The sequence below is a fragment of the Aulonocara stuartgranti genome (assembly GCF_965226115.1).
Source record: "Aulonocara stuartgranti genome assembly, chromosome: 14".
Taxonomy (NCBI): domain Eukaryota; kingdom Metazoa; phylum Chordata; class Actinopteri; order Cichliformes; family Cichlidae; genus Aulonocara; species Aulonocara stuartgranti.
Window position 1 is genome coordinate 9,056,020 of NC_138950.1, and position 11,181 is coordinate 9,067,200.

General features: G+C 38.7%; 1 protein-coding gene across 7 annotated transcripts; it reads left to right on the plus strand.

Annotated features, from left to right (window-relative positions):
* The first annotated feature begins 1,149 nt into the window (after positions 1–1,149).
* LOC309687661 (arfaptin-2-like) lies at positions 1,150–9,627 on the plus strand. 7 transcript variants are annotated; one of them, XM_082502756.1, is made up of 10 exons: positions 1,150–1,662; positions 1,750–1,858; positions 2,522–2,630; positions 3,067–3,129; positions 4,062–4,148; positions 4,289–4,389; positions 4,521–4,742; positions 4,816–4,973; positions 5,060–5,234; positions 8,833–9,627. In XM_082502756.1, the coding sequence occupies exons 2-10, from the start codon at positions 1,760–1,762 to the stop codon at positions 8,986–8,988; spliced, it is 1,170 nt and encodes a 389-aa protein (XP_082358882.1). In that variant the 5' UTR covers positions 1,150–1,662; positions 1,750–1,759; the 3' UTR covers positions 8,989–9,627. The 7 variants fall into 7 exon arrangements, with proteins under 7 accessions (XP_082358882.1, XP_082358883.1, XP_082358884.1 ...); XM_082502757.1 differs by having other exon boundaries at positions 1,150–1,599; XM_082502758.1 differs by having other exon boundaries at positions 1,150–1,574.
* The last annotated feature ends 1,554 nt before the right edge of the window (positions 9,628–11,181 follow it).

The following is an 11,181-nucleotide window of genomic DNA, read 5'->3' on the forward strand; positions in this document are numbered from 1 at the left end:
CCACTATTTAAAGTTTGTGATAACTCTGCTCAATGTGTATTTATGATGCACATCAGAAAAGTGACTTCCGGTTTCAGGACCGCATGCAGGGCAGTTTTGCTGAATGCATGATTAATGGGACCACATCAAAAACTGTCTTAACTTTTCACACATGGCTGACTGCAATGTGGCATGGTCATGCTTGACAGATTGTCAGTTTTTGAAATACAAAAGTTTATGTAGGCAGAATTTCAACTGCAGTTTTGTGTATCTGGGGCAGGGATAAAAGGCTCACCTATACCGTTTGACCATCTTGACCTCGAGATTCCACCATGGTTCTACATACATCTAGTTCGTTTTGGACATGGGATGACATGATTGAGAATGTTTGAGGAAACAAGAAAATATACTTGGTGCAGCACGCAGTAGTCCAAGATGGTGCTAAAATAATATTAATTTGGAAGGAGAATCAAAGGCGGAGCACATACCCATGCCAGTCAAATCACTGCTGACAAGTGGATTGTTGATTAGGGGGGGGAAACATGCATAACCTACATGATTTGCCATTTTGCCTGCTTTGATCCTAGAAATGCGCTTGTCAAATTCATGCTGTGTAGAATACTGAAAACGAAGGAGGAGATTTTTAGAAGTCTGGAAAATATGTCACTTGTAGGTAATCAGTGCATGGAGGAAAATTAACCATTAGGAATACATTGTGAGCGTGTGTGAAGGGTTGGTGCTCTGCTTCGAGCCGGAATAATTACAGAAAAACTTCTACATTTGGAGGCCATGTGCACTTTGCTTGCGTCCCTGATTGAAATAAATGAGGCAAATAATTGGAAGTGCGGCCAGTTTGCTAGGGTGAGGTCTATCTCAAAGCCTTTCACAACTCAAAACAAACGACTGTATTTATACAGTTTGATTTCAGGAGATATTGCAATCAATGGAACGATTAAGATGTAACAACCTAGGCTTTAATGATTAATACTCACAACATTTGAGGGACCAGAGCCATATTACTGATTGAGTTACTCTAGATTTGCCATGTTCTAGTTTCTCTCTACTGGGCCGTGAAGTGCTACTGACATCTTCAGGAGAAATCAGGTACTGCAGGTCAGAGGAAAACGCTACGTCAGCACCGTACGACGTGGAAGATGGGGGAGGCTTGACGACGATGATACGTTATTATTCTTCAAAATAAGAGCATCAAATTACAGTATCCCTCTCAGCCTGCTTTTTGACACATAAAGTACATTTAAAAACATACATTGTGCATTTCACTTGAAGCACAGTGCTTTTAAATGGAACCTAATGTGACGCACAACAAAAATAAAAATCACGAAAACCTTTATTCCGAAGTCGTACTATTAAAGCTGCGACCTGGCTGGATGCAGGGATTTTCTGTCTGAATTCTATGGAAGCAGGTAGATGATCATGTGAACGATTCAGGATGAGTAATCATGGATGTAGTATGGGATACTAAGTAAAAACAGCGGTGCCTCCGTTTAATTTATGTTGTATTTCAAGGCTACTGCCCGCGCGACTTGTTTAGTCTTTCTGGCGACTGAAACTTGGCTCCAGTCTCAGCTACAGTGGTGAGGATTTGAAGCTAGCTGTCAGGTAGTAGCCCACTAGCAAGCCACATCAGCACCGTTGCTATTGGTCAATCACGTTAGCATCAGTGTAAGCCAGCTGTTATTCTGTGTCGATGTAGGCTAGCATTGTTCTGTTTTTCTCCCCCAGCTTTATGTGCTATTGTCTTTCTTGCAGAGATTTCATTATGGCAGACAGTATCATGAGCAAGGCTGCAACCATGGAGATCCCCATTAACAGCAATGGAGACACAGGCACTCTCCCAGAGGATGACAGTCTGGAGCAGGTCAGTGATGCTTCATCTCACCTCACTCACTGTGGAAATGAATAATGCTATTTTGCTTATAACAGTATCTAGTTTCCCTAAATTTTGCGTGATTGTACAGTTCATGGCTGGTTAGGCCAAATGTTACCCTACCATGTAAAGGCCTGTAGCTAGGGACAGTAGATGTGTACGTCCAACCCGATAACGTTGAATCGTTCAGAGCACCTACAGGAGGAAACTGTGACATAAATGAGCGTTTGCATGACAAACTGTCAGTAAAATTAAAAGGTTGGTGCACCATTTGTAAAGCCCTTTGGGATTAAGAAAGCTACACCAGCAATGACATTAGTAGCATTAGAATAAGCAATACTGAGGCCTCTATAATGAAATGTATGACTACTACAAGTAATATTATTATTTTTAGCTCATAATCAAATGTTTTGTATGTTATCTGTCTGCACGTCAGCTTTACAAAAAATAGATTCTGTTCATTTTAACTAAAAGTTATGGATGACATACATTTATGTTTATGTTTAAGATTACTGCTTTGTGGGTCTGACCAAGATAAATAAAATTACATTGTTTCATAAAATGATCAAGTGTGCTCAGCATTTTTGTGCACCTTAACATCCATGCAGATACTTTGAAAAAGCTAATAAATTGTGTTTATCTGTTTTAACTCAGGATCTGCAGCAGGTGATGGTGTCTGGACCCAACTTGAATGAAACCAGTATTGTCTCTGGAGGTTATGGAGGACCTGCAGGGGGCATCATCCCAACCAGCAGTATCAAAGGTACTTTTAGCAAACCATGCTTCCATTCTCTGCAGGTATTGCTTTGTTGTTTATTCTTCTAAGTAATATCTGCAGGGATATTACAAATTTAAAGGTGCATTAAGTACAAGTTGCTGTTCAGTAAGTAATTTTCATGCTAAAACGCACACATCAGTTGAACAGGATTTTTAATAAGTACAGTTGACCCGGCAACTCCTTTTCCAGGGGCTGACAGACACAAATACCCTTAAAGATATTTTGTTTCACGATGTTCTGGCTGTTGTTAGATAAAGGCTGTGTCAGAGATCAGTGCTTGTACTGTCTTTCAGTTACTGAAAGAGGTTGATACTTAGTGCATCTTTTAAGAAACAATAGCAGGAGCTTTTCTTTGTGTGTCACAAGAGAGCTGCTGACCTGCAGTCTCCTGGTTTATGTCACAAACATCCATATTCCTTAGGACCCGCAGTTTACTTCAACCCCGAGTATCTGGACAGAAGACAAGCCCCTGCACCAGGACCAGGTGGCTGTGTATTCTAATAACCCCTTTCTTTCTTATTTAACCTTGATATGTTGGTCTTATTTGCCCCCTTGTAAGAGGTTTTGAGGCTTGATGAGCGGACTTGTATGTAACCTTGCTTGTACCTACCGAACTCTGCCACTGAACAGCTTCAGCAAGAAGTAATGTTTTGGCACCTTTCAAAAATAGGAATGAACTAACCAGATATTACAGGGCTGTCACATTCAATGTTGTGTTGATGTCTAAAAAAAATCTGTTCTGTTCTGTACTTTGAAATGCACTTTGACCATTTTGCCAGTACTTGCATCTCATCCCATGAATTCCATTTTCATCTTCTTTTTTTAATGCTTTTATTGTGCATGTGAAGCCTGCCTGGTGGATTATTATTTACTTCAAAACCCCTCTAACCCTGCTCTTTATGTGTCCTCCACTGCAGAGCATAACAGTTTTTAAGCTCCTTTTGGACTTTCACTCCTTTTCCGTGGGTGGCTTCATGTCTGAATGCACAGCGTATAGCAGCGCACTTTCTCCATGATCATTTACAAATCAAAGAAAGTGCACAGATTTACACATGTTGTGTGAATGCAGTATGTCACATTTCATGACTTAAGTACCACTGACACAGGATTGATCTGGATATAAGAGCATTGTGTAACATAATATCCAGTCCAGTTACCATGGTTATTTCTACAAATATTGTGGGAATGCTTGAAGATTCACACAGAAGCTACCTATGTCTGAATGACTGAATTACTTCAACAGATTAATGAAGCCAGCAATTCTACAAATCCCATGTCAGAAAGGGGCTTCGGTCTTCATGCTCTGCTGTTCTGCGGCATATCTCACTCCCAAGCTGCTCTGGCATGTTTCACTACAGTCATTTTTACATGTCTTCCTCTCATTCTTACTCTATATCACCGGCATGTTCATTTCAGACATTCGCATGAAATCCAGGGGTGTTAACTTGCCTAAAAGTCAATCTGCAGCAAGTCGACTTGCCCACCACACAGAGCAGCATCCAGGTATCACCATGCTCATCACCCTGTCCACACTGTCCTCACTTATTTTCTGTAAACCACTGCCTTAAAAACTTCTCCTCATAGAAGAAGCTCCAGTACTGTGTACACTGTGTGTTTATTTCTAGCTTTTATGTTCTTTTTAGGGTCGTCGAACCATAACACAAATTCAACTGAAGAAGTTTCTCGTGGTGTAGCAGTGGAGAAACTGGACAGTGTGAAGAAATGGGGCATAAACACGTACAAGGTATTCTGCACTATGTGTGCATGCTGTGTTTTTAAAATGGAATAGATATGCTTGGATATGTCTGTGTTCCAAAGACTACATCAGGTTGCGTTGACACCGTGTGCTGTTCTCTGTTCATATTCATTGCGCAGTGTACAAAGCAGATGTTCTCAGAAAAGTTTGGCCGAGGCTCACGGACAGTAGACCTGGAACTTGAGGCTCAGATTGACGTGTTAAGAGACACGAAGAGCAAGTATGAAAACATCCTAAGACTGGCCACCGCTCTCACCGATCACTTTCAAAGAATTGTGCAGACGCAGCAGGCTCTAGGAGATGCCTTCACTGACCTCAGCCAGAAGTCCCCAGAGTTGCAGGTATAGTATTGCAGAATCTCCCCATATGACATGTCATGACATTGGCAGGTAAAACCTCTGTATTTCTCTGCAGGATGAGTTTGGGTATAATGCAGAAACACAAAAGCTGTTGTGTAAGAATGGCGAGGCTCTGCTTGGTGCCATCAACTTCTTCGTATCCAGTGTCAACACACTGGTCAACAAAACAATGGAAGATACTTTGATGACGATTAAGCAGTACGAAAATGCAAGGTATTGAACTACTAAGATGTACAACCATTAAGTGGTTAAACTTAATGGTTGCCTAGAAAATAACTCAGTCTTGTGTTTGTGTTCAGACTTGAGTTTGATGCCTATCGCTCTGATCTGGAGGAACTGAGTTTGGGACCAAGGGATGCAGCTGGCGTGGTTCGCATTGAGATGGCTCAGCATGAGTACCAGATCCACAGAGACAAATATGAAAGGCTGCGTAGTGATGTCACCATCAAGCTTAAATTCCTGGAAGAAAACAAGGTTCAGATTACAGTCTAGTTTTATTCTTGAAATCCCTGCATGTTTAAAGAGTGCAGTCCTCTGAATTATTATTCTTTTTAGCTCTAGTAGTGAAAGATAGTGATATAAGTATAACTTCTTCACTTTTTTGGGCAAAGTTGGCACTTTTTTTCCCCCTCAGATTTCCTCGTTACACTGCACATGCAGGTTTTATGTCCCAGACCATTTCAATTAATTTGGGTATTTTTTTTTTTAAGTCATTATCTAAAGAAGTGCTTAAAGCATTTCAAGATCGCTGCTGAATAGCAAGCCTTGCTTCTAGGAGATAATCCCAGTGTCCACACTCAGAGACTTACCAACTTTGTGGCACATTTGTGCTAAAGCCTTTGAGGGCTTAAGGCTGCCCCACTGTCAAATCAAGCGCATGAGGGCTCTCTGGCAGATTTCTTGAGGTCTTATGCATACTTTCTGAATTTCTGCAGACTATACCTAAGGGTACCTTTAGGTTAAACTTAAAAAGAAAAGTATGAGGAAACAACAAACAGACACACAGGACCAGGCAACCCAAAGGTTGCAATAATATTTAGATTTAAATCAGGGCAGTACAACCTCTCCTTTATTGCACACAAATGTAATTCATTAATCTTTTTTATAGTGTTTAAAATGCTGTCCCATTCCTTTTTTCATACCATTTTTATTCCTTGTGAAATTACACACTCAGGCTCTGCAGTTTTGCTTGCAGGTGATGACATTTACATTTTTGAGGGTTGAATACTTAGGAAGGGTACAGGGACTGGTTTTGGCTCCAGTGATTTTTACCTCCAATCATGCAGCATTGGTAACCACATGACATCAGTGTTGTTGACATCATTGTGGTTTCACATGAAGCAAAGCCTAGATTAAACCACACCCAAAGTCAGGGTTTATTCATGGATGATGTGGTTTTGAAACAGGCTAGGCACTTGCAAACATTAAGGGCACAAACAACTGCCTTTAGCAGTATGATATGCCTCCTTAAAAACAGCTGGTCGTAATAGTTTTGAGATGGTCATTCTGAACGTGGAAAAAAAACACAAAAAACCCCCAATCATATTTAAAATATAATACTAAAATACTGTGTCTTGCCAATGCCTCTTCTAAGTTGCTTGAAGGATACCCATGTTACTGTGTTGAGTGAGCACAGTGTTGAATATAACTGCTATCATTATACAGCAAAAAGAAGGAATCTTTTGCATTTCTGCTACTTTCAAGGTAAAACCTTAATTAGAACTTATATTAGCAGAAAAAAGAGCTGCCCTTGCCGAGAGACTTAATCTCTCTAGTGTGTGCCTGCATCTGCCCAGGGGCCTCCTCTTGACAGGAATGACTAAAGCATCTCAACTATGAGATGTCCTAGTTGGATGCCCAAACGTCCTTAACTGGCTCCTTACTTGGAGGAGTGAAAGTAAAGCAAAGTAAAATTGAATATATAGCACCTTTAAAGATAAATATCACAAAGTGCTTCATCACAAAAACATAAAGTAAGTTTAAAAATGAGTTTTTAGCTGCTTTTTAAAAGAGACCACAGAGTCCACAGATCTTAAGCTCAGTGGGAGAGAGTTCCCAGTGTCTGGGGAACACTGCTGAAAAACCTCAGTCGCCTTTAGTTCTCAGTCTTTTGTGAAGCAAAACCAATAGACCCTGATCACATGACCTCAGAGACCTGCTGGTGATGTATGAATGTAAAATTTGACTCATGTACACTGATGCTTGATCATGCAGAGCTCTAAAAGTCAGCGCTAGAATCTTAAAGCGCACTCTGAAGGTTAATGGCGAGCCAGTACAACTGAATTAGTATCAGTGTGACATTTGAGTACTTGGAAGACTCAGTCAGCAGTGTTGTAGCTGCATGTTGAGCAAGCTGCAGACATCTCCGGGAAGATTTGTTGAAACAAGTAAACACCGAATTGCAAAAATCTAAAAGTGATGAAATAAAGGCATGAGTATGAATTTCCAGTTTAGAGCCTGAACGACTGAAACTCACCTGGGAAATTTTTCTCAACTGGTAAAAGCAAGAGCGAACCACGTCAGCTTCCAGGGACAAAGCTGAGTCAAAAATGACCTCAAGGTTCCTGATGGAAGATTTATCAGATGTGACAAGGGGACCTAGAATCTCCATTACCTTAAGCACAGATCTGACAGGGGCACAAACAAGGACTTCTGTTTCCTCTTCAGTAAGCTGGAGAAAATTGCCATCCATCCAACCTTTAATACAGTCTAATCATTTATGCAAGATGTCTAAGTCACAGTAGAAACATCTTGGGCTTAGAAGAGATATTTAACTGAAAGTCATCTGTGTAGCAGTGACAATAAATGTCATTTAAAAGTGCTCAAAATATGCTGAAGATGGAACAGATAGACAAAATAAGAGCTCCATAACAGAACCTCGTGACACACAGTAGACAAGAGAAGTGGAGAATCATGTCATGGTCAGCAGTATCAAAGGCAGAGGTCAGGTCCAGCATCAGCAAAACAACATTCTCCTGCATCGCTTTGCATAGAAATGTCACTGGAGACTAAAGAGAGCTGTTTTGGTGGAATGAGCTCTATGAAAGCCAGATTTAAATGTACCAAGAATGCTGCATTTGTCTAAAAGAGATGTATGCTACTTGGTCTCAACCTTTTCTAAACTGCTACCAATAAACAGTCATTTTTAGATTGGTGTATAACTTTGAGGATGAGAAGAGTCAATTTTTTTTTTTTTTTTTTAAGAGATTGAATGGCATCTTTCTTAAAATAAGCAGAGACTCGGCCGAAGAGCAGTGGAGCACTAGTTATATAGAGCACACGGGGGCCGATAGACTGAAAGACAGTTTTGAACAAAGATGCAGGTAAAATGTTGAGGATGCTTCGAATCAGCTACTATAAATAGTGGCTCAAATTAGTGACCCATATTTTAGAACCCAGCAACTCTCCAGAAGAAGCTAATTTCTGCTACTTGTATTCACAGTCTCCCTCTTTCAGTCAATACTCCGAGGTTGGGTCCCTAGGTAAGGGTGGAAATGCACATCGATAGCTTTGCTTTCACACTTAGATCTCTCTTTACCACAACAGACTAATACAGCGTCAATCTCCTGCACTACTCTTTCCTCACTCATGAACAAGACTCCAAGATACTTAAAACCACAGGGCCTGGATGGGCACAGCCCAAAAGCAGTACATCAGCAATCCCTCCTGTGGGGCCATCACTTGCAGAAAGGGGCTGTAGGAGTTCGGTGTTTTGTGGATCAGACAGTAGTTGTGGTGAAGGTCCTGGCACTCTGATCCCTGGTTAATAAATCTGGCTTTAGGAAAATGAAATGTCACTCATGACAAGAACTGTTAAAAAAACATGGAAATTCTTGCCAGATAAATGTAAAATAGCAAATAAATTCAAGTTAAACTTAAGATAGTATTTTCTGAGATCTTTAAAACGGCCTGCTTGACTCCTGAGAATAGGCTTCAGAGGAATGTGCAAGTTATTTTTAGGAATGTATTCCGAGCAGTTGGTGATCCAAATAAATGTCTGCAGGCTGTGCTTTCATGTAAACACCTGAAACCATGTTTGTAATGTCATTTTCTCTCCTCTCTTTTCTTCTAGGTGAAGGTGATGCACAAGCAGCTGCTTCTCTTCCATAATGCCATCTCCGCTTATTTTGCTGGCAACCAGCAGCAGTTAGAACAAACTCTTATACAGTTCAATGTAAAGTTAAAGCCCCCAGGATCAGATAAGCCATCGTGGCTGGAGGAGCAGTAATATGCATCCAGGGTTCAGCATTTTGACATGTACAGTTTCATGCTGGCATTGTGGTTAGATGGCGAATTTAAATGGATAAAGGAGTATATTGTAGAATAAGTAGCAGCCAGATATAGCTCTTTTGTAATGTTTTTCAGTATGATTTATTACATAGATGGACAACTTTTTAAGTTGTTCTTATGTTGTTTTATGTTAAATCACAAAATTACCCCATGTTATTTTCTTACTCTTTAGTTAGCACAATCATTTCCATCTCTTATATATGTACAGGATAGTCAACTATTGTCGAGATTCTCCTTTGCAGTTTGCACATGCATTATTTTGATGTATTTGTATTGTTGTGTAAGGTTCCCTTTTAATATTTCAGTGTACATCAAATAGGAGGAATTCTTAAAAAAAATAGCAAGTCAGCAGGGTACTGCTACAATGTTCAGAAATTATATTTATTTTCCTTATGCACATGTGATCATGAGATCAATTTTAACACTTTTGAGTCAAACACATCAGAATATAGATTCATTTTTAAAATTGCCCCACTATGTTTCTACTGTCACTGTTAAAATCCCTGCCTGAATGGTCAGTTTACAGTTTCTGTAGAAGGGGAATATATATATACAGTGTAAAAAAAAAAAATAAATAAAAAAAAAAATAAATAAATAAATAAATAAATATATATATATATATATATATATATATATATATATATATATATATATATATATATATATATATATATATATATATATATATATATATATATATATATATATATATGCAAACATGATTTTTCTCTAACCTAATATACAGTCATAATTATTTTACACCTAAATTTTGGATACAGTGTTAGATCAAGTCCAGCACCATTGCAACTATCTGTCTTTTTTACTCTGGAGTTTACACATGGAAACAAGCCTGAACAAACATGACATTTGTGTTTAACAGCAAATCCCCATCAATTCCTAATCTAATCAGATCTCAACAATCATAAAGAAATCCGTATCAAAACATGGCACGCAGCCAGTGTTGCAGTGACTGTAGGAGCTGGCATTGTGCAACTGCAAAACTTCCTTTTGAAATACTAAATGGGAATAGTGGATCAAGGTGCACTTTAGGTTACAGTACAAGTGTCAGCGTCATCAAAAACAGAATGTATGAGTTCATTTGTTATAGTTTGCGTTATTTATTTACCTGTTTGTAACATAATTTGTATGTTACTTAGATTGTTTTAGTCAGCTGATTGTCTTTATCTTCTGCAAATCCAATAAAGTCTGCTGGATGTTTTGTTTCACTTAGATGTGCTTTCGATACAGGGGCTGTCAGTTTCGTATGGTTACAGTTCACAGTATGTATGTAAAGAAAACTCACAATATTCAGTATGTAATTTTAATTATGTACATGATAAAATATATCTGCAACATGCTTTCAGTGGATTACCTTATTTCTTATTCCTTAAAATACACCTTTTTTTTTTTCCTGAAAGTTTGCTTAAGGTTTTTGATGTTGGCTTAAAAGAATGAGACAGGGCGACCAGAAGTAGCCTAAAGAAACTGAATGTTTTCTTTGAGGTGGTGTATGCAGTGAATAAAGCCATCAATCTGTCAATATTAGAATCACAGACATGATTGCTTTTTCAAGCTTCTCTGCCATTAATACAAATAGATTTTTAATGGTCACAGTGCTCTCAGATAAAATCAGAATAAGAGATTAAGGTTAAGAGATTAGATTATAACACACTCTTATCTAATCTTACCTTTATAAATTATATAATATGATAGTTTGTTGTGGTCACACATTTGGTCTTGTAATTAAGTCTTAAATATATTCTTTACTGTCAGTCCCTTCAGACTTCCCTCAGTATCGCTTTCACTTCCTGCTTAAAATCTTATTTTATCCCAAAGGTCATTTTCCATTGGAAAAGGCAAACAACATGCAAGTTTTCCTCAGTATCTGAGAAAATCCCATGGCTTGCATACTAACACTGTTTAACGCATTGCAGACAATTTGCGGGATGATTTGAAGTATCGATCTTGAAAAATGTTTATGTCAATTTTCTATCATAATATGACTTACAGTCCTGTTTTATTTATTTTTTTTATTATTTATTTATTTTTTGCCTGTCCCGTTTGGCTCTTTTGCCATCAGAATTATTGTCTAAAGGCAAAGAAAGATGCCCAACGGATTTACTTTACCAAA

What these genes read in the sequence shown, in the direction of transcription:
- LOC309687661 (XM_082502756.1), top strand. Translation starts at nt 1,760, where the DNA reads ATGGCAGACAGTATCATGAGCAAGGCTGCAACCATGGAGATCCCCATT. An exon ending in GGGGCATAAACACGTACAAG is followed by an intron (nt 4,390 to 4,520) that starts GTATTCTGCACT and finishes TTCATTGCGCAG; the next exon opens with TGTACAAAGCAGATGTTCTC. An exon ending in AGAAGTCCCCAGAGTTGCAG is followed by an intron (nt 4,743 to 4,815) that starts GTATAGTATTGC and finishes ATTTCTCTGCAG; the next exon opens with GATGAGTTTGGGTATAATGC.